Source organism: Lichenostomus cassidix, chromosome Z, assembly GCF_008360975.1.
Source record: "Lichenostomus cassidix isolate B80296 chromosome Z, HeHo_3.0, whole genome shotgun sequence".
Taxonomy (NCBI): Eukaryota; Metazoa; Chordata; class Aves; order Passeriformes; family Meliphagidae; genus Lichenostomus; species Lichenostomus cassidix.
In genome coordinates this window covers 62316240-62341731 of record NC_139511.1, presented here as the reverse complement: position 1 = coordinate 62341731, position 25492 = coordinate 62316240, and the positions used below count along the sequence as shown (strand labels likewise).

Below are 25492 nucleotides of genomic sequence, written 5' to 3'. Positions count from 1 at the left end.
GGAAAATACAACTTTTGTGGTAACAGAACAAGATTGAGCAAGATGGTCAGGTCAAAGTGTTTTCAGGGAAGAGTATACATGGATGCATTTCTTTCTAACATGGAAATTGCTTTATTAAAAGGCTGTTTTATTTATGACATTTTAAAGTAGATATTCTAATAGAGTTATTTCCATAAAGAAATTAAATAAAAATTAAAAATTTCTTTCCATAAAGAAATTTTAAAATTATCACCAAAAAAATTGAATTTAAAAACCCTATCAGAATGTCCTTGAAATTCTTTTTCTTTCTGTACTTGGAAATTCCATAATAGTTTTGGAGACACAGCTTTTTAGGTAATGAGTTTATGTAATGTCTATAAAAGATACATGATCCATGAATAGGGACTTTCAAACATGTCACTTAGTTGCATGGATGGGTCCATGGAAGACAATAAGACTGTTTATATATATAATTAAAATTGTGTGTAAGTGTTTAGATGCCTCTAAATCCTAAATGTGACAATTCTGAAAGTGGCATCTGATTTGATATATAAGGATCTAATATAAAAAGCCTGTTGAAGGAAATGAAGAGGCTATATCTGAAAGGAGTTTTAGATTAGAACTGAAATGCTGAACTACATGCAATTATTTGGAGTAACACTGAGGCAAATCTCTATCCCATGAAGACTGAAATACAAATAAACCTAAAGAAAATTTGGTCCATTTTAGTTAAATATTTGGAAAAGGTATCAAAACACCTAATTACATTAACTTGCTGTTCAGTAATAGAGTCTAGTACCAATAATGCTTAATTTATGTAATTTTTCATCGTTTAACCAGAGTTTATGGTTAAACAATGAGGAATGAGGCTCTTGCAAATTTCCTACATGGATTAATTTCTGACAAATCATAACTCCATAAAAATAACTCATTTTTCAAGTTCAGAATGACAGACTAAAATAATTGTATTTCACTTTTTTTTTACCAGACCATTTAAAACAAAATTAAGTGTCACAATAAATTTTTCAAAAAGATCACTTTATACTTACTTCTGAACTAAATTGCTTCTCAGAACATAGCCATCTGTAAAAGTGAAATATATATGTATTTAAGTTAAATTGAAATACTTGTAATTTCCACTGTTGCTAGCACTAGTGAAATGCAGGTTTTCTCTTTTATATGCTTCAGACAGAAAGACATAATAGATGGAAAACAGTGTACAATGGGCACACAATTGACAAAGATTTTGCTATTTTGGTTATTCTAATTTGCCTACTTAAATAGTAATAAGGTTATGCAAGATTAACTTTTCATCTTATGTTTTAATTTCCATGAGAGGGGTGTGAAACAACAGCTGTTAACAAAAACTATAGTACAATTCACAAACTACAGCACTAAAATGCAGTATAAAAATAAGGTAATAATATTTGCAGTAGTAATAAGTAACAGAAATATTTAAAATTTCATACAGGGAAAAAATGTATTTCAAGATATGTACACCAATTAGGTATCATTAGTTGTAACTGTTTGAAATTTTTATGTGTAACATTAATGACAACAATAATGGAAATAAAAATGGAAATACCTTAGAAAAGCTAGTGACTAGTGAATTAAACTGTTACTCTGCTGCATTATCAATGAAACCAGATAAAACTGCACATATTCTTTTTTAATGTACATAATTTCTTTAAATGAATTTGTGTCTGTGGTGAGTGATCTCAACATAAATACTTGTCAATTGGTATAACGAATACAAAGTAAGAGAGAGCCATATCAGTAATTACATGTTTGCGTGTAAATGTTAGTAAGCTGGTACAAAATTAGGACAGTTCTAAAGAATAAATGTGGTCTTGTGTTATATTTGAAATTATTACGTAAATGTCCTTCTTTTATTCAGCAGGAGTGTCTAGTCAGGATATCTTAGCTTGGTTGTCTTTCCCCAGATTTTCTTATCTGGGATAAAGTAATGGAAATTGATTTTTTAAATCTTTTTTAAGATGTTGTCTTTTCAACATTCTCTTTAGGACAGTCCAATATTTTTCCATGACTCTTGAAGTCTCCAGGGAATAATTTAAAATCATTTGGTAAATCTAAGCTTCTTTGTTTATTCATATAATTTGCTCACACGAAATACATGAATGCAAAGTGTCCTTGCCCATAGTCATGGCATACAAACACAATGTGCTTGCAAGCCATGTGCATGTGACAGTCCTTCTGCCATTGCAAAACATCTTTTGAGTTCTTGTGATGGTTCCTAGCCCTTAAACATGTGGGAAATACAGCCCCTGCTCATCTCACGCTCTTTCAGATTTACTAATCCAAACTGCCACATCCAAAATTTCAGTTTCTATCTAATTTATTCATTTTTATGGTGCTTCCAAGTAGGGAAGAAGCCAGCAGGTCAGCACACCCCATGTTGATCATTTAGCAACCACTGAAAGCTATAACATGTCATGCCAGCTGTTCATTGGTGGTGTAAAGGAAGCTCAGACAGGTCACAACTTTTGGGTACTGAAGTCCCTTTATGCCCTAGTGATTAAGCAAAATCTATGAAGCTGAACTGAAAGCTTCTGTGTATTTCAGAATGTGTGTGTTCAGACCAAGAAGGAATTTGAGAGGGTAGATGAAAAACAGCTCCATGTTTCACTTGTGACATTTCAAATAATTTTGTAACAATAAAAATAAGCCATAGCAGAATATGTTCCTAAGATCATCAGCACTTGCTTAAAAAGGTGAGAATACATTGAAATATAATTTGTAGTTTTGTTTAACTGTTGGTAGAGGCTTGAAATTACGGAAGTGTTTCATAAGTTAATGATTAAATCAAAGGATTTATGATCAAGAAAATAAAAAACCCATCTTTAATAGTGGATTTCCAGTCTACCTGGCCTTCAGAAGGTAAAATCACAGCTTTAAGATCTGAGAAATCAGAACAACTAGAGCAAATAAACAAAACTGACATGCACTTAACTAAAGTAGGATTCAAACTCCACTAACTAATGTGAAAATTGAGTGGAATCTATTCAGAAGTTTTCAGGGAGGATATTTTTATTTGTTTTGTTCTTTTATGCATAGCAAAGCAGTAGCTCCTGTCATTATTTGAAAGGCTTTGAACACTATGAGAGGAAAACAGCCAACATGAACTACTTTCTACTTTGTTATTAGCTTGATTCAAAAAATGCAGCTTTGAAAGCTGTTTTTTTTGGGAAGTGGCTCTACTAGTGCAATCCATATTTTGGAAAACATATGTGTTGTTATGCAAGAAATTCTCCCTCACCCTGCAGGCCTGCCAGGAAGAAGGCTGTACTCCAGACTGCAACAGTTGAGTACAGGAGGAAAAAAATAAAAGGAAGGTGGCTGAATTCCCTTCAGAGATTTATAGCATTGGACTGTCTTCTACATAGGTCAGAGGTAAAACATAGAGGTGAGCAGGAGGAAGCTGCTGCTTTGAAGGTAGGCTGTTCAGTACAAAATGAATTTTCACTAGGAGATTTGAAAGTATTGTAACAGAAGCTCATTAAGAAATTGAAACCATCAGATGATGGTTTCCAAAAATTCAGAAGTTTCCGCCAGTGAAAACCTGGCCAAGGATTTCAGAGAAACACTGAAAGGCCTCGTGCAGCTCCCAGAACAAGCAGATATGCCAGCAAGGACATATGCCTTGGATTAGCTGGGAGATGGGGGGAAGACTCCTAGGCAATGCTCCCCCCAGCCTGTTGAAAAGATTAAACTGCATCTCTTGCAATCCAAAGTAAGAATATTGTTACTGATTTTCTCTTGGCTGCAATCAATGGTCTGGTGCTATCCAGAGGTGCAGCATGGATTCTAATTTTACTGAACTCAGTAGGCTATCATAGCTATGCTCCTTTCTGCAAAGGGGAAGAGACAGAAGCAACAAAAACATCTGCTGATCCCAGCTGCAAATAAAACATTTACAAAGCAAAATTGTCCTTTTTCCTCATATTTATTATATCTTGTCCATTGGAAGCATTTTGGACTTTTTTAAGGCAAGCCACTCTTAAAACACAGTAATAAGATAACAACAACCTGCTGCTTGCCAGCCACCAGGCAAAGTAAAAGACAAATACTAGGTGCTACTTTAATATGTCAGGGAAGAGAGGTTTTGCACATCCCACTCAATTATTCTCTGAAAATTCTCTGATATGTACTACAGTTTTTCAATAAAACTTACATTTTCCTTCCTCATTCCTGCAAAGGACCTTGGTATCATCTGTACTTTCAATAATGTCAAGAGGTTCCCCAGGTTTAATTTGTAAGTCTTTATATCCCCATCTTTTCTGAGGCAAATCTTGAACTGTGGTTGTAGAATAAAGAACTTTTATTTCGCCATCAAACTGAAAAGGAGAAAAAAAACCCCAAACCATGGTTAAAATCCATTAATATTTTCCCATTAATATATTCCCATTTATTACTAATTAAAATAAACAAATATTTGTATATGTCAAATAGCATGTGCCCATACTTGTCATTTGGATTTAGAGATGCTCAGATTACTATTTTTACAAGTACTAATACTTTATCTTTCAAAAGCAAGTTGTGGTGAACAAATTAGAGGACACCATACAGTTACTTTGTTTCTATATTTTATGTGAAGAAAACACTTTGAACAAAACTTACTTTGAACTTTTTTCTGAACTCTTTCTCTTCTTTTTCCATCTTCTTGAGCTTTTGTACATCTTTTTCATCTGACTTAGGTTTTCCAAAGCTTGCTGATTTTGATGAACTAAACAAAAAGGTTACAGATAAAACAAAATTAGCAACACACCTGATGCCTTGGCATGCCTTCTGATAATTTTGGTGAAAATACATTTGCCTCCATGTTTTTTTATCATGCTTTCATTACTTTGAAAAACTAATGGTGATAATACAATTCAGATTTGATATCAAAATAAATAAAAAATAGGGCATGTCTTTGTTACTTTTCTCTGATACTAGTATATCACATAAGTGAATATCAAAAATGAATTTTGAGTATCTATGTGCTACAACACTTTAGAATCTCTCAGTAAGGGGCAGTTTTGTGAAGACTGTGTATCTTTGGGCAATAAGCTGAACAATATGCCAACTGTGGAGACAGCTGGAACATCTTAGCCTTATGTTTGCTAGTCCTTTGTGCCCATAGAAGACCTTGCTACACCAGGGAGTCTTCATTACATGATCTATTTCAAGTTTTGTTTTTTTCCATATCCCTGGTTGTGCTGACTTTTGCCAAAGAGCATGGAAAGGTTTCATGCCCTAACTGCCCTTTCTGATGGTGCACCTGGGAATGTGAAGTCTGAGCTTACTTTTTGATCCTTGCTGAACTCTGCAGGATGAGAGTTTTGTTGATGATGAATGTGTGTGTGTGTGACCTACTAGATTTAGGTGAGAAGGATCACATATTTTCCTCTGGATACACAGTCCAAAGAGCTCTCTCTGGTTTTATGTCTCCAGACTACATTGTTGTAGTGCACTGTCTCTCCACTTGAGTGGAGTAAGTGACAATAGGATGTGACATGTCACAGTCCTCCTCACAGATGCATCTGTGCTCATAACATGTCTATGCTCCACAGATGACCATAATTTTATGGTTCAGGATAAAAATTTTTCAAGCTGAATTGTACACTTCCTAATATGTTTCAGGCTTATAACACAGGCATTGTGTCCTTTTCTCTTAAAATACTGCAGCAGCTGAGATTAGGTATCTGTTTTTGCAGTCCCCAGATTTTGATAGGAAAAGAACTACAATCTACAATTAAGTTCCTTTAGGTTATGCATAATTTTCTACCTCTTTTCCATCAGGGGCTGAAGTTGGCATGCAAAATATGCTTACTTATCCTATGGTCTAATTGCTATTTCAATCTGTAATGGAGGAAAGAGCATTCAACTGCCATTATCAGCAGTAGGTTTATGAGAACTACAAAACCAGACAACACCAAATAAAGCACATATTAGTAGCAATCTGCCTCTATTATATACTTTTAAAATGTCTCTCTGTGTATTAGGTTTCTAATCAGGAAAGTAATATTTTCACTTGCCTGAGATCAGCTGGCGGAGGAGGGAAGTCTGAAGACTCAACGTCATCATAAACGTTGTCTCCATAATCTGAAACAATTGTTTAAAAGAATGAAACATTGTTATGTAAAAATTGAGAGGGGAATACATTGTGTTACAATGTATGATATTTTAGCTAAATTGACAAGAAATTATGGCAAGTACTGTAACCATTTACTGTCTATAGTAACTGTGGGTTCTGTGTTTTGCACAACCTGTGCAACACCACCCAACCTTTTCAGATTAAGATTCTTTATTAATAACAACAGGTATTCACTGGAGTTCTAATCTGATGCTGAAGCAAGTTTTAGCACATGAGATAGCCTTTAAGTTTCATTTTAATGAATTAATTTCCCACTCTATTGCACCAAAATATATTTTCTGAGTTTGATTTCAATGTACATTCAGTAACTTCTATAGCACTCTGGTCAATCCAACACTGCTCAGAAGCGGATATGAATCATGTGTATGTTATTTTTTAGGCCATCTTCCTATGCCAAAGCAGTGAAGAGAATTCTTAGCCCAAGAATATTCTTTTGAATCACGTTCAGTGTATTTGTAGAGGGGAAGCAATTGTTCAACTCATCAAACAAATGGTTAGAAAAATCAGCAGGATATAAAAGGTTTAGAACTCAGTTCTGGAAGCACACTCAAAAACTCTAAGAACTTGCTTTTTATTCCACAGCTGAACTGATGTTTATATGCTCTTTTACAGAGGCACTGCTAGTGATAAAAATAACAAAAAGCATTTCTCTTTACTTTTGAGGTCTCTCACAGAGTGCTTCTTCACAGGTGTATCTCTTCTTTGACTAATGTCAAATAAAATGGACTAGTGTAAATCTCAGGTAGAAAAATCACATCAAATACATTAAATTGCTTACCAGGGAGCTGGCAATGTATATGTATCTCCTCATCTGAGCCAGACCAGCCATAATATTTGAAATTTGTTTACTGGAACTTGGTAAGCAATAGGAAATCCTGTTTCCTTCCTTGGATGTATTTTTGTGACTAGTATGATACAGAGTAATGTATACAGAAAAAGAATCAGGAATCAATATGGAGACTGAACAATAGGTTTTTAATTACCTTTTCCAGGCTGCTTTGATGAAGAAGACATGCTGGGGGGAGGAGGGATAAAGATCGTTAAGTATTTATATCACATTAATAGGCTTTTATGTAATCTAAATAATTAAAAAACTTGCAACACAAGGGCTCCAAGTAATCTCCAGATATTTTGAAGTGCCACTGACACCAGCAATACTTAGGGACAAGGTGTATTTTTAGCACTGAATTAAAGTGGTAAAATTCAGTTTATTTTGAATTGAAGTAAACTGGTTCAGAACCAAATGACTGAAGAAGGTGGTTAAAAAAAAAAACCTGCTGATCTAATCTTTAGGTAAGATGGGTGGCAGACAATCTTCACATTTTTTCTTTTTGGTACATTATTCCTAAAATTTTGATTAATGGGTCTGTATTTACCAGTTTATCTCAGCTGCATTGCACTGTTGAGAAAAGTAAATTTTAACTGAGTATGCAGCAAATTTACGTGTCCAGAGTTGCACAAAGATGATAGATTATTCTGGTGCTTTTCACCCGAAAAAGGATTTGGCATATTTTAATTACCAGACTTTTGCAACAAATGTAGCTTGTTAGGAGGATAATTATGCAGGTGAAAAGAAAGGTCAGTGTTTTTGCAGAAAAGTATCCTAAGGTGCAATTTGACACATGATTCATTAGGCTGCTGTGAGGACATGTTAGTAGCATGTGATCAACGCTTTATTAGAATTAGTTAATGTGCACTTTGATTTCCTGGCAGACTCTTACAACAAACTTTCATTTTCTTCTGCCTCATTGACTTTGGCTGTTTTTTCTCGTACACTTTTCTTTTTGTCATCTTTGACCTTTAGCCTCTTCAAGATTCCCCAGGACCAGATACCATTCTTATCTTCATCCTGTGATACAGACCTTTGGAGTATGCATGTGATTATCACAATGTAAAGTGTAATGTTCTTCTTAAAAGACTCAGTTTAAATTCTCAATTGATGCACACATTTATCATTAATGACCAAACTAAGTCACTTACCCAAATGTTAAAATGCTAAACTAGAAATATGTATGTTAGGCCACTTGTAGACACTGAGATGCATTTGTAGTATAGATATCAATCTAGTGGCTTGCTGTTTTCATGTTGTTACTCAGCGACCTAGCATTTTAGTTTGCTATTTTTATTTCAGACTCTCTAGTGGGGTATTTGAAGATTTTAATGATTGCCGCTGCTTCTGCTGACATATCAAAGTTACAGGACAAATTTTCTTCAAAACACTGAAGAACCATTTACTCTAACTTCACATGTTGACTCTGATGTATACCCACTTGCTGATCATCCTAATACCTGCTAATTGTTATGCTTGGTTCAAAAATACTAAAAACTGAAAACATTCTGTTGAAGAAGCAAATTATTTAAGATATATAAAAACGTACCTGGCATCTTCATCATCAATTCCATCATAAATGTCTTGATCAGAAGGAGGAGATGGGAACATGTCTTTAACAGATCAAATAGTCAATTAATGCAATTATATTTAATGCCGCTGAATAAGGTATTTATTGTTGGCCTCTTAACTATATCAGATGTGTGTGCAGTTTATGCAGTATGCTTGCAAATTGAATCTTTCTGTAAACCAACAGAGCCTCTTCATTAAAACAGTAATTTAGGCTCATCCCAGTTTGGAATGCCATCCACAGCATTTAAATGTGGCATTGCCAAACACAAGAATCACACAATCATGGATACTGAACACAAATGCTCCTCCACTGTAGTCAATAAGTTCTAAATGGCTGATCTTGGCCTAGAAATTATGATGACTTTTAAATTTTTATGTGTGACTCAAGTGATGATTGGCCATGTCAGACTAACACTCTCAGCAAGAAACATCTTGTTTTCATCCAAAGAAGTCAGAGACAAGAGCAATGTAAGCTCCCCATTGTGGTCTCAATTTTGACCTTTGTGCTCCACCTCCTTCAGTGAAAGATTAGCTCGGTTTGCATGTCCAGTTCTAGGCACTGATCAGAGTAGCCACTGAAATCTGTACTCAGCGGGCAGCAGCTCCATTCAGTACTGCCAGGGGATGCTTCTGCCATGACCAGTATCTAAACTGGAAGCTGAGAAGCTGAGCTGTGCTCTTGCAGATAACAGAGAATGCTACATAAATATATATATGTTAACAAAAGGGAAACGGGGTTTGAATGTGTCAGCTTGACAGCATGAACCTGCTGCAGCTGGGGCTCCCGTGTGTCACTGTAACTAAAGTTCCCCTTTACTCTGTCAGCAAAATGAAGCTTTAATTGGTAGTATGGCAGCCTATTTCAGAACTGGATTTGTCCTAAATCCTAAATTTGCACAAAACATCTTGCTCATGTTGATATTTTTCCATTTACACCTGTGGTGTTTTGTGGGGTGATTTGCCTTCACATGCAAGAAAAAAGTTAAAGTTTGGTCATCTGGCATGCTGGTGGTCTACAGTATCTGAAGACAAAGATTCTGTCTCACCCAAGATCCCACAGGTGGTAGGGAAGTTAAGTAGGCCACTATCCTCCCTTGTTTGCTGCCTGTTAGCAAACATTTAACATGCTTATGGATAATTACTGCATTATGTGGAAGCTGCAGAAGTCTGAATGTGAGAATAAGGAATACACATAAACAACTTCCCCCTAAGCATATAAGCAGAACTTACTTCCACCTCCACCGTGGTCACCACTTTGACTGGAAAAGAAAACAAAAGACATTTGAGAGAAAAGCAGTCATTTTTTCAGAAAAAGAAAATAGCAGGATCATCCATCACTTCTGGAATTATTAATTCTAAAGCTTTTGGCCTTGGCAAAAAGAAAAATAGATTGTATTTTATATTCCTGTTGATATCTTTAAACTAAAGTACAAAATATGGCTTTGGATAATAGGATAATTTGTGTTGGAAGGGCTCTCAGGAGATCATGTAAACAAATTTGATTGGAATAAAAATATAATCTGACTGAGCACTAGACAGTGGATCCAGACCCTTTAGATTCTTTCCTTATGAGGGGATCTTCTTGAAATGAAATGGTAAACAAATTAATTTATTTCTCAGCTAGCTTTCACTGGATACACCTGCATGTTTCTAACATTTGAAGGATTCCATATTAGCCCAATGTTCTAACAGTAGTTGAAAAAAGCTTGAGAGATTCATAGTAGCTGAGATTATTTCCAGGTCAAAGCCTTACTTGAAATTATACATCAAAACAAGATATTTATTAAACTGTTGCATCAATATATACTGAAATACAACACCCCTGGTCATTTATTAATTTTGGAATATTAGCAATACTACTGATGAGATAATACTATTTGATCAAGGGGTTTTTTTTAGAATGGCATTCTTACAGTGGTTTCTATACGTTGACGTATGTCAGACCTTCCATGAACTGAACAGAATGCTTTTTTTCACTAGAGAAGATAAAAATGTCAAAATACAGATTAAAGGATTTAATGAATCTGAGCCACTCATTCATACTTCAAAGTTCCTTGGAATACACTGTTATTTTAGTATGCAACAGTGTAAGTGCAATTGTTTGCTTTTGAATTCAATACATTTTCTAAATTCCTTGCATTGAGGTGATTAATTGAAATGCCTGCCGCAGTGAAAAGGATTGGCCAAAGATACCTTTGCAACAAAGTAATGAATGCTGAGATTACCTGAAACCTAGAACGACTAGCACAACTCTCCTGGCTAGGTTATGATGCTGTGACACTAATGTGCAGGGAGCAAAACTGACATTGAGCAACCTGGAAATTTATCAGACACAAAACAATATTGGTTGCATAAAGAATGCCAGCCCGAAGGCAGACTTTTCCAAGTGCTGCTGCTGGAGCTCATGGGGATGTTCTAGCAGCCAGCCAGCTGCAGTCATTTTATTCCAGGCAGGCCTCTAAGCTGAGGAGCCTCTCAGGAAGCAGTAAACACATCTGTAATGGACTGAGTGCTTCAGGATTGTTGTTCTATGTATTGAAATCCTTTGCACCCCTATGCAGTCCTATCTGAATCCCAGGCTCTGAGTTTCTGCACATCAGGGCATTTAATGGAGAATGAGCACTGTTTCGTTGAATCACATGTAAAAAGCTAACTTTCATGTGAGGTCTGGTAACATAAGTACCACTGTCATGCTAGATTATTTGATAGCCTTGACCTTTGTGATAAGACCTAGGGTATTTCTCTGCCAGCAAGTCTGATCTACTGCTGGATATGTCACTTCTCTAGCTGCAGATCTATTTGACATGAAAAAGATGATGCATTGAAGTAGAGAATCTGCAATGTAGCACTGCACTGCAAATTCGTGGAGACTGTGGCCACAGAGAAGAAGCTTCTGATGAAGTAAAAAAAAAAAAGAATAGCTCATACCCATCTCATGGAATTTGAGAGGGCTTGTTTTCAGGGTTAAACTCATAAGCCAAGTTCTTTTTTATGGCTATCCTAGACATGATTCCAGAAGTCCCTTCTCTTCAAAAGGAAACAGGTAGCAAGACTTAAAGACTCATGTTAAGCTCATGACAGCAATGAGGGTGATCAGGAGTTCCCTGGTGGAGTGAGCGTTTCCGTTGCTTTTAGAGCCTTTTATTCTTACATAAAAAGGAAATTAAGAAAAGGAGCACATGACTCTAAAAGACAGAGCAAGTAAAGAGAGAGAGAGAGAAGAGAACTGCACTTCCTGCAGATGATTTATAACACTGTATGTTTTTTATTTTTTTTCCTATGGACTTCAATTAAGTAGGCCCTCTTCCAATAGTATGGGTTCCTCCTAAGTAAGAGTGCTTACAAATGCTGGATTCCACAATTCATTTTAAGTCCTCTAACCACACTAGTCTGAATGGCTATATATAGTAGTTACACATTTCTTATATAAATGTCCAGTTTGCGACAAAAATTTGTTTTGTTCCTGTAAAACTTCCCCTGTCTAGGCTGATCTTGCTGAACAATTTGTTTACATGTATTCCTTATACATACCTGCTAGTAGTGTCCTGCTCTCCAACATCATCATACGTTTCTTGATCACTCTCTGTATGTTTCACAGCAGCTCTGGTAGATGGTTGTTGCTTTCTTTTCAAAGAATCATAGTCAATCTCCACCATGGTTGTTTTAATGTATCCACCTAAATCAGTGAAATAATACAATTTAAGGTCATAGTAAAGCGATGATTTTAACAAGTTTCAGAACCAGTGACTGAATTGCTCTGTATGATTTCTGAAATCTTTCCAAGAAATATCTCATTCCAAGCTGCCTCATCTATCTACACAAATACAAATCTCAGATCTGTTTCAGATCCACCCCCTACACCCTCCTCTGCAAATAAAGTTCACCTTTATTTGCTTCTCAGCTACAGCAGAAGAATTTTCTGTGCAGACTCAAGGAATCATGGGGCAGACTCCCTTTTTCAGCTGTCTTCAGGACCACTGGAGTCTTGTGACATATTTTAGGGCAGTCCAAGACATAAAATTCCTGACAGGTCATTAAGAGGGTCATTTGCATTGATTTTTCTTCAGGTTGGCAGACATGCTGTAGCTGCATTGATCAGAGCAGCTGGCCTGAGATGAGGAACTCTGCCTGTCCTGAGGGTAATTTTAGACAGCAGTACACAAACGGATTTCTCCAACATGAAAAATGCTAATTCATTCCTTTGACAATGGAGAATTCATCACTCTCCTGCTTCTGAGTGAATGCAGTTTTTAGTGTGTTTCTTCTGAAATAGATGACATTGATCTTTCCTCTTACTTAAATGATAAGAACTGATTTTCCTCTTTTGTTTGGTCTTCTTCACTGACCATTACTGGGCTGTGAATATGGAAGGCTGAAGAGTTGGTGAAACAAATTGGTCTGTATTGTTGACACTTTTCAATGAGAAGCCTTGTACAGCTTCAAGTTTTGCTGAAGCAAGAATTAATTTATGAAAATTTAATTAGTTAATGGACTGCACATGCACTAGAAAATTCCTTTCTCCCAGCCCTCATCAAGGTTTGGTTTTCTATGTACAAAATGATCCATTTAATGGACCTATTTTCACAACTTCAAGGTATTGCAGAATAGCTGTTATTGGAACTTGCCTCTTGAGATCATCTTGGCCAATCCTTCTAATCAAACATCATCCAGTAGAACAAGCTGGCCAGGACAGTGTCCTGTCAGGTTCTAAAGATCTCCACAGGTGGAAATTCCACCACCTCTTTGAACAACCTGATCCTTCGCTTGGTCACCCTCACAGCAAAAAAGTGTTTTCTGCTGTTCAGACAGAATTCCATGTGTTTCAGTATGTGTCTGTTGCCTCCTGCACTGTCACTGGGCAGCACTGGAAAGAGCCTGGCTCCAGCTTCTTGACATCTCTCCAGGTATTTATGAACAATTATAAGATAACCTGAGTGTTCCTTTCACCAGGCTGAACAGTCCCAGCTCTCTCAGCTCATTCTCTGTATGAGACACACTCAGTTCCTTACTATCTTTTTACATCTATCACTACAAACTGCTCAGCTGGTTTTGTCTACAATCTTGTAGAAGTCTGCTCTACAGGTGTGAACTGTCTTACTAATTTTATTGTCATTTTAGCACCCTAAAGATCAAGCAAGTGCTTTTAATAATTTTGATTGATTTTATGGATCAACCTTTTATAAGCCAAGAGCCAGGTCATCAACCCCTTTATCATACTCAAAAATCCACTGATGATATTTATAAAATTGGAAGAACATCTTGGACTTCAGAGAAAATAAAATCTAGGAATCCGTTAGAAACTTTCCACAGGAATAGCAACAAGAAAAACACTTAAGTCCTTATATTCTCTAATTCTATTTTAAGAACACACGTATTATGTTTAATACAAAGACACAAAATAATGGGAGATTTGTTACTTGCAGGGAGCCAAGTTCTCATGCTATCTGAAGGCTGGTGGGCAATTAACCCTCAATATGCCAGTAAAGGTACCAGCATATTGTACCTAACTTATTCTAGTGCCTATAGATTGTGTTGTTCAATAATGCCCTGCTTTGAACTAAGCCTCGTATGCCAGCTGAGGACAGAAGGGTGAGCTGTGGTGATTATTTACTTTGGTGGCCAATGACTCAGCCTTGGTAGGGCTAGTTCCTGGTATAGTGCTCACATTTGCTGTCATGCAGTGAAAATATTCAGGAGTAGAGTGAAGAAACAGAACTCACAGCATCCTTTTATCCTTCCCAGCCACTTTCCTTCTGGGTTGTCTGTGAGGCGAATGATTTCAATTTTGTCCCCCTGTTTGAAAGACAATTCGTTCTTCCCTCCCTTGTGGTCAACACAAGCTCGTGCCTGGTGAAGTACTTCGATGGGTCCTGTTAACTGAAGTGAAGAAGAAACAGAAGATATCACAGATGTGGAAAAATGGAGTTGATTCCCATACATGCAGAAAAAAAAGTAAAAAAAATGTGATGATTATTTGTTTCATTGACATTTAAAATAGTGTAGGCAAATAAAGAGAAAGGCTTCCTCCTGTTCCAACTACACAGTTTAAATTAAAATCAGAAATTAAATAAGAGGGGAATGGCATGGCAATAGAGCAATTGAAGAACTGACTGTCAAGATCACAGACATACAAAGGTTAAAATCAACAAATTAACTTATGATACCATTCATGAATTCACAGAACAGATGTATTTAATTCCAGTGGATGTCTCCATTTACTTCCAGCAGAACTACTCAGAAAATCATAGAATCTTTTAGGTTGGAAAAGACCTCTAAGATCACTGAGTTCAACTCAACCATGTCCCTAAGCACCACATCTACACTTTTAAATACTTACAGAGATAGTGACTACACCACTTCATTGGGCACCTCTTCCAATGCTTGACAACCCCTTCCATAAAGAATTTTTTACTAATATCCAAACTACGCATCCCCTGTAACAACTTGATGCCATTTCCTCTTGTCGTGTCCTCTGTCATGTGGGAGAAGTGACCTGGCCACAACCCCCTGTCAGGGAGTTGCAGAGAGTGATAAAATCTCCCTTGAGTCTCCTTTCCTCCAAACACCCAAAGCTCCCCCAGCTGCTCCTCACAGGACTTGCGCTTCAGACCCTTCACCAGTTCTGTTGCCCTTGTGCAGACATGTTCCAGCACCTCAATGTCTTTCTTGCAGTGAGGGGCCCAAAACTGGCCATGGGATTTGAGGTGTGGCTTCACCAGTGCTGAGTACAGGGGGATAATCACTGCCTGGGTCTTGCTGGCCACACTATTGCTGATAAAAGTCATATGAGTAAATATTCACTAATATTAACAAGTCTGCCATATAATGCTCTGTGTTTAGAATTCTACACTATAAATGATCTTGCAAGTACTCATAAGAGGTGATCACACTGTTTACTGTAGTTCAGGATTCACTTCATGAGATCTTTACGTTATGTTATGGAGAAACGATTTTAGGTTTTAGTATTTATTATTTAAGATATGTATTTCAGAGGTGTATTGCTCTTGCCAATTATAGACCAGCTCAGGAATATCTGTCTTGTATAGGTGGCCAATAAATGGGAAGGGAAATGTGCACTAAAGTACATTTGTTTAAGAGTAGTAACATACCTTAATGACTGCAGAACAGTCTGTAAGCTAAAAGCTTTCTCTGAGCTAATGCCTATGCTTCTTGGGAGTGATCTGAAAAAGAGACTTGGGGCCTAACAAACACCAGTTAACTCACTATTATTGACTATGTGTACCTTTAATATTGGCTTCTTAACTCATGTTAGCCTTTCGATGCTGCAGTGTTCATGGCTCACCTGGGTGCCCCAAGCCCCTGGGAGAGAGATGGGGATGGATCCTGGGCTTGGTACACTCCCAGGACCCCCTGCTCTCCAGGCCAGTTGGAAGGTACCCAGGCTTGACAAGGTGACAGCCACTTCTCTCCCCCTCCCCTGGTTCCTTATATGGTTATGATTCAAGAATGTTCTTCTTTGTTCATATTTAAGCAGTTATTTGTTTGGTTATATGATTTGTCGCTCAGAAATCCCCCTTTCCCCATTTGTTCCCCAAATCTCCTCCTTCCCTTTCCCCTCCCCCTATAAAAGTTACTGTACAAGAGGGCTCGGGGCCATTTTGTCGATGCCCCGAGACCCCTCCAACTCCCCTCACCCGTTACCCTAATAAACCCTTCTTGGAGCACCGACAATCTGGACTGCATCTCCTGTTTTGCTTCGCCGACCTGCTGACAGCACCTGCGCTCCCTCGGGGCCCCGCCCTCTCCCGCAGTCTCTCCCTTCCCCGAACTCCGGGGTGGTTTGGGCGCCCACGGACGGGACTCCCCCATTTCCACAGCAGACCACAGCCATGATGTGAATCACTATGTCTTTACTGTGTACAGGGCATAATAGGAACAAAAACAAAGCTGTCCACTGTGTACAGTGACACTGAAAGCAGCAGAATGGAGAATTGTGAAAAAGCATTAGTGAAGAGAAACTGACTAGCAGATCTGTAAACTGTGGGAGCATGCTAACCACCGGCTATATAAAAATGATTTAAAACAGAAAGAACTGTCTCATTATTTAGCTTGAGACACTGACTGTAGCTCTCCTACACATGCCTTATTTTCTTCTTCCTCATTTAGGCTGGAATTCCCTTTAAGTCCCTTTCTACCTAAGCCAGGACAATGTGTTGCCATACAATTTTGAAATCTTTCAAGGGCTAGATACTTTTGTGTCTGACTACAGTGCAGCAAATAACCTTATGTATAAGGGATTCAATTCCCACTTCTATTAAGGACTTTTGATGCTATTCTAATTATGTAAATTATTAGGCACAGAAAAGGGAAAACAGATGATTTTAAGGGTTTTTTACATAGGAAAAAGTGAGAAGATAATTTAATGAAAACTGTGTAAGCACTGAAAAAAGCCTTTGCTATCACTACAGAGCTTGCATTCAAGCATATGCCAAACATAAAAGGGTAGCTTAAACCCTTATCCAGAATTTATGCTGGTGTATGAACTACCTACCATAACAAATAGTTTTGTAGCCAGATGAAAAGTGTATTTTGAACTTGACAAAGTTAAATAATGCTTCTTGCATACCTTTGTCCACATTACAAAACAAAAAGCTTACTTTGAACTTTTTCCGTAATTCCTGTTCTTTCTTTTCTTTTTCCTTTTGTTCTTTCTTCTCTTGGTCTATTCTTCTCTTATCTTCTTTGTCCCGCTTCTTCCCTTTTCCCCTTGATGATCTGAAAGTGTATTGCCAGGACAGAATGTGTGAAACAAATCTTCCTCAGAGGTACTTTACCCAAGGGTGACACAAAATTGCAGGTGATGAAAAAAGACTTCTCCAAGTGAAATCAAAGCTACAGATTTTAAACCCTAGTGTGACTGCAAGAGATAGAATAAGCAGACCTTTATTACATATGTAAGTTAAAGTGGCTGGCCTCATGAGGACAGCACACCACAAAAGTTATCTGGCTCCACATGTGTGTGTCCAAATGTCTCTGAGCTAATTTTGTTGAATACACTTGGAAACTGGCAGCAGTCTAGGTGTTGTACTCGATGCAGCTGTTAAATATTTACCCAGGCCATCAGTGGCTGATGCAGGCTGAACTGGAGCCTGAGCTTCCACTGAACAGCATTTTTAAACCTGATTGCAACCTATTCCAGCAGTCTACACAAATGAGTCAGCGTTCTGCACTCATTTCTTCACACCTGGATACACTGACTGCTGTGCCTCTTGTGCTGGAAAGTACTGAGGTCTGGGCACTTATGATGGAATTAGGACTACCTCTACAGCTCTGCTGTTTGCCACCAACTGCTTGGCTGGAAGAACTATGTTTTAGAAACCCTATGGAGCTGATTGAGTGCAACTGATTGAGTGCAGCTCCCTTTTTCATTTTATTTTTGTTTTTTGGGGTTTTTTTTGTACTTTTGCTAAATTGATATGCTCTAATTGCTAAAAAAAGTCTGAATGAGGATCACTTGTTTGGGTTATAAATTGTGTATTAAAATAATCTATTTGCAAAGCGAATTCAACAATAAATATTTTGTTGAAAATTATTCTACATCTGAAATAGTCTGCATCTATTACTCATTCAAAGATAGTCAGAGCTTTTCTTTGGCTATTTTAATACAGTAAATCCCATGCATTTAGACATTAACAGGGCAGGAGAGTCATTAAAGTAAAGGCCTAAATGGAAGAAGAACAAGCAGAGCTCGTGTTCTGTCTCTGTAGCTACACTAGTGGGCTCAAGCAATGAATATTGTCAATCCATTCTTCTCATAGGAGATCTAGGAACATTTATCTGAATAGCAAGATAAACAACCACAACAAAAGATCTGTCTGGGACCATACTATCTTGGGGCTGACTTTATTTTACCTCCTAGGATGTAATTCCAACCAGTGGTTCAGACATATTTCCGAGATCAGAAATCAGACTTCTGCTACCTCGACCAAGGTAACTACATCATTTAATTGCAGGAGATTTTCCAGACCAAGGCATGGCATATCTAACCAGAAAAGAACCTGTGAACAGCCAGACTTTCTCAAGGTGAAAATGATGAACACAGTAAACCCTGGCAAGGACTACAGTGGAATGGCACTTTTGTGCCAGGTGAAATATACGTTAGAAAAGATAGTGATAAAGATACAATAACTTAGAGAGTTTAGAATTATTACCTGATGTCATTAATGTCTTCATACATCTCTACATCACTTTCTTGGCCCTGTAAAAAAGAATTAATTTTTCAATGGCCTAAGTACAATTGGAAAAACAGGAAGAAAGTGGGTCTGCTACGCAAGGTTTATACAAACTATATAAAAAAACATTTATAACAACAGGCAAATACAAATTGCTTTACTCTTCCAAAACAAGTTATTACATTATTAAAACCCCTATTAAACTATGGGGGTTTTTTTCTGCCTTTGTTTTTACAATATCACAACCATGTAGTCTTGGATTTTTAGAATCACACTGGCACACTGCTCGATCCAATTTGGATGTTTTAATTGCAAAGTTAGTCCTGTAAAGTCTTTATCTGCACTGATGATTGCACTGCCATGATGAAGGTTAGCACTATCTAAACTGCAATGCTAAGGATCTAAATGGGACTCAGATTAGGTTCTAAGAGAATGTTTCATTCCTTATATAGCCAGGTACTTAAACATACTGATAAAAATCTGTGATTAACTGAAATATGAACTGAAATATTCTGTTACTAGAATGGAACGGGACTTTTATTTCTATTATTTCTAGAAAATTCCAGTGAAATGAAATGTCAGAGGTAATAGAAAGCATAGTTTTGCTTTTTTTTTTTTAAATCAATTTTTGGTGTATACTCAGCTTTGATAATTGTTCCAGTTTACTCTGACTTTATTTCTATCCTTCACAACAAATAATTGCTTCTACAATTTACTGTCAATACAGTGGATTAAATCTGCAATTAATTGTCTAATGTGTTGAAGAGGTTTTGCTAAATTTGTAAGTTTTTGCAAAAAAAGGATAGGTTTATGTTGGTGGATAGCACTTACCTCCTGTGTATTTCCATGACCTATAGGACAAAAAAAAAACCCAAAACAAATCAGGATATTTATTTTTTTGCTTGAGCAGTATACAATTAATTCTAGCATTAACTACTTAAAACTGCTAACAACATCAGTGATATTAACTAGAAATATGTTCCGGCTCTTGTTTTTTGATGAAGGTATGAATGCAAAAATCAGAGATTTTCCAGATTACTTTTGTAGAACATTGTAAACTAAAAACATATACAAATAACATGTTTCACTATGTATTTTAAAAATGGAAAATTTGTTTTAAAAAATCTATATCAACATCTGTGAATTTGCCTATGCTATTTGTTTGCAAAAATGACTATTTATATGAAAAAATAAACAGACCTCAAAGAAATTGCTTGGACCAGCCCCACAGCTGAATAAGTAGGCCGAAGAGTATTTTGCTAAGCCAGCCTCTGCCCTGGGCAGCAGGAGAAGGAATTCTGTGAACCTTGTAACTCTGCAGGCAGCTAGGCAAGAAAAGCTGGGTTTCAACTCCACAGCCTGCACTGCTGTAAGTCGTGGATGGCCAGCACACTGAAAGATGCACAGTGTGCCTGGCACAGACCAAGTTCCACCAAGGAGAGACCAGAATGCAGATTGAAATTCTTTGCATCACAATCTGCTTCTCTGCTGTTCCTGGTGCAACCCACTGCCTCTCACTGAGTCAGACCACAAAGCGACAGTAAAAGCACAGTCAACAAATATTTTTTTTAAATCAAGTATAAAACAGTGCCTCCTTCACCAGACCACACCACATCAACTCTGAAAGAGCAGCATTCATTTTGGTTCAGGTTTGGAAATATGGTGATTTATGGTCCCAGCTTATTTCTAACCAAACAAAGACAAAGACAAAGAAAGGGAAAAAATAGAAGAAAAGAAAAAGAAGAAAAGAAAAAGAAGAAAAGAAAAGAAAAAGAAAAAGAAAGAGAAAAAGAAAGAGAAAAAGAAAGAGAAGAAGAAGAAAGAAAAGGAAGAAGAAAAAGAAAAAGAAAAAGAAAAAGAAAAAGAAAAGAAAAGAAAAGAAAAAGAAAAGAAAAGAAAAGAAAAGAAAAGAAAAAGACAAAAGAAAAAGAAAAGAAAAGAAAAAGAAAAAGAAAAAAAAAGAAAAAGAAAAAGAAAAGAAAAAGAAAAAGAAAAAGAAAAAGAAAAAGAAAAAGAAAAAGAAAAAGAAAAAGAAAAAGAAAAAGAAAAAGAAAAAGAAAAAGAAAAAAAGGAAAGAGAGAAGAGAAGAGAAGAGAAGAGAAGAGAAGAGAAGAGAAGAGAAGAGAAGAATGAAAAGGAGGGCAGGGAGGGGGAGGAAACAAATTTAAAATAGTTCCTGAGAGTTCATATTAATCAAAGAACAGTAGATCTGTTAGTGTTATGAGACAACTGTCTTCATGCATGAAACTGCAAAACCAGTACAATTAGTTACACAAATCACTCTTGAATACAAGGAAATACATATACATACACTTTTGTTTATCTTGTACATATACTTTTATCTTATAAATACAGCATGCATGCAGCTTCTGATAGCCATTAATTAAAATGTATAAAAGGTATGCATCTTACTCTGTGAAACAAATTCAACGTCATCATAATTTTCTTCATTGTCTGGGCCTCTGTAAGTATGAAAATGTGGACATGTGAAACCTATGAAAATGATTTTATGATCACATTTTCATTCACCATTTCTCTGGCACATTTTATAGTCTATTTTATACAAAGGCTGAACAGTCTATTAAGCCCTATCTCCTACTTAAGTGCTCACAAGACTTCCTAAATTGTTCTCCCTGACTGTGACTCAGTGTTTCAGATGGGGCCACCTTAATCCTGAAGAAAAAACATCAAAGTGAGCCAAAGGCATTCAGATACCATGAAGATGAGCGTGGTATGAAAAGTGTAACAGGCAGATGGGCTGACTGAATGGAAATATTCTGTTGGGCTTTTTAACCATTTTTGCAGGTGCAGGCTTTTCACACAATGTAAAAGTACAATGCCAGACTTTTGCTCACTGTTAAATATAGCTCTGAGACTTTGTCTTGCTGGGATTAAAGTCTAAACAACGGACAAGAGAAAGGGTGGTGTAAGGTGAGGCCAGGTAAAACATCTCCAGTGCTCTTAGATTTAAAAGTGCTGGCCAAATGAGAGAAACATGGAATTGAATTGAGAATATAACTAATAATATCAGAGACTTTTAACTTTACAATGCCTTGTAATAGCTAAAAGAAAGCAAGGGCTGACAGTCATCATCAAAGAAGTGTAATCAAAGGAAATACTTGAAGGCTGAATGGGATGTTCTAAAATTGGGCTGATGGGGAAAGCACGGAGACAGGTGAAAGCAAAGGTGTCACCTCCCAGGCACACATTTTCAGCAGAAGAAGCACTTCACAGGGCACACAGGAATGGGAGAGCAGAAAGGCTCTCTGGAGGTAAATTTCACAGGTCTCTGAAGTCAAAGAGGAGGACACCCTTGTCTCACAAGCCTTGGTAAAGAGGAGGATACCTAGGGTGGCTGCTGCGGCTACTGTGGCTGTGAGGCAGGACTGATGCTGTCACACAGTGTTGAGCTGGACACACCTCCCTGACTCTCCCTGCCTGCCGTTTCATGTTCTTCACAGTACTTGCTCACCAGAGAGCAGCTCATTTTTCAGCTCAGCTTGATTCTGGTGAGTTTTGATGCTGGACTCAAGTACTCATAACTCTGTCAGCAGAAGTTCTGGTTTTGTACCCAGCTCTTCAAAGCAGGATAAAGAAAGGAGCCCCATATCAACAGAGGCTTCTAAGTGTTATCACATGAGGCCAAGGCATGGCCTCAGTGCAGTTTCACAACCAGTGCTGAGCTCAGTTTCTCCAGCTTGCAAAACTGCTTCCTGGGATATTGACTCATAGACCTGACCCTTCTGGCTCTCTTTGCCCAGAAAAATGCAGGGGAAACATTCAGCTATTGATGTAACTGATTTTCAGTGTTTAAAGCCTTTGAATCATTCTCGAGTAAAAAAACCCAGTCTGTTCCCTTCCCCCTCCCCTCTCCAACAAGGCAAAAAAACCCTGTTGTTATAGATAAGGCAATTCAGGGAAACAACTGAATAGATACAGGGCTCAAAGTAATAAAAGCTAATTCCAAACAGGACAGGTACAGGGCAGAATAAGGACAGTGGTGTGAGACACCACTCTCCCAGAAACCCAGAACTCCTGCAACCTTCACTTGCTGCTGCACGAGGAAAGTGATAGGCAGATAAAGGTGAGAAAATAAAGAACTTGAGGTTTATGTTCACTTACATTGTTTCCCAGCTGGGCTTGGAGTTTCTGGGAGGCAGACTGGGAGCTGCTGGTACCTGCAGGGATGGGTGAGAGGCTGGTGGAGGAGGTGGCAACTGCATTGCGGAGTGTGATGGAGGTATCGGTGGGGCAAGTGTTGCTGAGGAAGATGATTTCTGTTTCAAACCTTCATTTTTAGAATCTGAAATAAAGCAGAACAGACTGAATTTATCAAGCAACCACCTGAGAAAGGAACCTGGCTGTGTTAGAGGAAGTTTTGGATGAAAGATCAGTACTGCACACATCCCAGAGAAAGTATATTTTGTTGAACCTGTGCTTAGATATTTTTGTTGCATTATCTTACCAAAGGAGAGAAGAAAAGACTCTGCATTGAAGAATGTACTGCCTGTACAAGGCCTCGAAAATGTCTTTGATAAGACATGAACCAGACACAAAAACATCATAGTTCATCCAATATATTAACACCTGTATTTTAAAACTAAATTATAATTTAATTCCACAATTTGCTTGAGAAGACCATGTAAGCACTGATGCAGCCTTTCTGAGTTTTTCTTACTCAGAGAATAAGTTTCAAGGGAAGGGATGAGAAACAAAAACATATTTTGGCATTTATTAAGAGAGGTACAAGTCTCTGAACATCTTCAAATGCATTTTTAATGTATGGTGTAAAAGTCTGGACTTAATATCCTAGCTAGCTCAGACTGGAAGAGTGGCAGTTTGAGAAGCTGCACAGAACCTACACCCTCCACAGACAGGTGTAGCCTTAAAAAAACAGTGGTGTTGTGCACCAGGCACAGAAGCCACAATTACATGAGTGAGCTGGTGTGCATATGTTCTGCGCTGAATTCTTGTTCCCTGAACAAACCACAACAAAACCGTAGCAACTCTTGTTCTGAGGGTTCATTCTGAGAGAAGTTATTCTGCACAAGCAAATTATGTCTGGATGCCATGATGTTTTTGAAGTACCATTTTTTTAAAGTATCATTAGTGGATTAAAGGCTACCCAAAAAGAACTGTCCCCAGCTGCATGGAGACAAATCCAAGAAAATCCAAAGAGGAGAGAATGAAAGGAGAAAGCAAATTCAGAGTTCTGTTAAAATCAATTACAGCTGAAGAGAAAAAACTCTTGTATTTGGGAGATTTTCTTTAAGTTCACACTTGTGAGAGAGAGATTAAAATCTTGTAAAGAAAAGGAAATGTTCACCACACTGAAAAAAACTGGCTTGAACACAGAACAATGACAAATATTTACTAAAGCTTAAAATCGAGACTGAGAATTGCAAGAAACTATTGGAAGAGCTTTTTCAGCTGCTTTGGTGTCTGAAATTGGGATAGAGAGAAAAAGGGGAATTGATAACTTTTAGATGGATCTTTCAATTTCTCACATGGAAATCTAAGTGAAATTATCAAGCCTTGACAGTTCGTCTATTTACTACCAAACAACTCAAAAATGTGTGGATAAATTTTTCTTTATGGGTGCCTGGACCGACTTGTCAACATACGTATGACGAACAGTGCATTTGAAACCTGCTAAGTTCCTCCATTACTTAAACAACAAAGTCCCAACACTGATGATTACACAGGTGAATTCTTTTGTGGTTTTTGTCAAGGAGCATTCATCTTACAAAAGAAAATCCTTGAAATTTAAGGTATTCCAAGATTAAATTTGTATCACATATCTTTTTAGTCACTTTTTTTTTATCATTTTATTCAAAAATTCAGCCCATAAGTCAAGTGAAATAATCCTTCCTCTTAGTACTGAGGAGGTAACAGCAGGGTTAATGTGTGCCAGCTGGAGAGTACCCAAAGGAGAATAGTGAGAATGAGGCCTAGAACACTTGAATTAATGAAATATTGAACAAATTGTGGTTGTTTAGGGAAACATAGTAAGATTGGGAGAGTGGGGGGGGAGATGAATACCTAAGTCTCTACGAGTGAAGAAAGGGATAATTTATAATTTTCCCCCTCTTCTTTTCCATAGTGAAGAGGCAATAAGTAATGTGTTTAAAGGCCAGCAACATTTATTGTAAGGCACTTTCTAACAGTGGAAGTGGAATTTCCATGTCTTGATTTCCATGTTGAAGAAGTAGAGTAAATTTAGGACATGAATAAATTCTAGTACTGTTGTTCTTACCCTATACATAGGGATGCACATCAACATAGTGACAAACAACTTCTCTATATCCATTCCAATTCAATGCTGACATCCTTTAAGTGCTGTCCTGGTGTTGCAAGACACCACGTTTGAAGTATTTGCTGCTCTATTGAGCTCAACATCTAGAGATACACTAAAGTAACATTTTGGCTAAAATGTTTCTTTCAGTTTGAGGGGAGTTGACAAGTGAAAGAGTACTTCAGAGTTTCTGTAGGGGTACTAGTTGGTTTAAGTTTGCTTACTATTAAAATCTGCACCTTACTGTTTTCTCAGTTCCTCAGGCTTCAGTTTATATTACTTGTATTTTTACCTTTGCACATAGGATCAAAAGCCTTTTTATCAGCACTTATACGTTTTATACTCATAAGGTATTGACACCACAGAAACTAATACATAGCTCAGATTTCTGTTCAGTGACTTTAAAGACTCAACTTTTAAAATCTCAATTTAAGGTGCCTTTTTTTTTTTTTTTCTCCATGTAGCAA

At 37.3% G+C, this 25492-nt stretch overlaps 1 protein-coding gene across 3 annotated transcripts in view; it reads right to left on the bottom strand.

The window, feature by feature from the left end:
• The window catches only part of FYB1 (FYN binding protein 1), a 43737-nt gene that overhangs the window by 573 nt on the left and 17672 nt on the right, over positions 1 to 25492 (bottom strand). Inside the window, exons 3-17 of one of the 3 annotated variants that reach the window (XM_085043753.1) lie at positions 22853 to 23033; positions 21143 to 21192; positions 19562 to 19581; positions 18710 to 18756; positions 17156 to 17273; positions 14258 to 14414; positions 12069 to 12213; positions 9768 to 9796; positions 8515 to 8578; positions 7858 to 7998; positions 7120 to 7151; positions 6018 to 6084; positions 4618 to 4723; positions 4172 to 4334; positions 1029 to 1062 (exon numbers count right to left, since the gene is read on the bottom strand). In XM_085043753.1, coding sequence (XP_084899879.1) covers positions 1029 to 1062; positions 4172 to 4334; positions 4618 to 4723; positions 6018 to 6084; positions 7120 to 7151; positions 7858 to 7998; positions 8515 to 8578; positions 9768 to 9796; positions 12069 to 12213; positions 14258 to 14414; positions 17156 to 17273; positions 18710 to 18756; positions 19562 to 19581; positions 21143 to 21192; positions 22853 to 23033 — 1354 coding nt within the window. Of the gene's footprint in view, positions 1 to 1028; positions 1063 to 4171; positions 4335 to 4617; positions 4724 to 5977; positions 6085 to 7119; positions 7152 to 7857; positions 7999 to 8514; positions 8579 to 9767; positions 9797 to 12068; positions 12214 to 14257; positions 14415 to 17155; positions 17274 to 18709; positions 18757 to 19561; positions 19582 to 21142; positions 21193 to 22852; positions 23034 to 25492 lie in introns of those variants that run through there. The other 2 variants (XM_085043751.1, XM_085043752.1) reach the window with 2 other exon arrangements.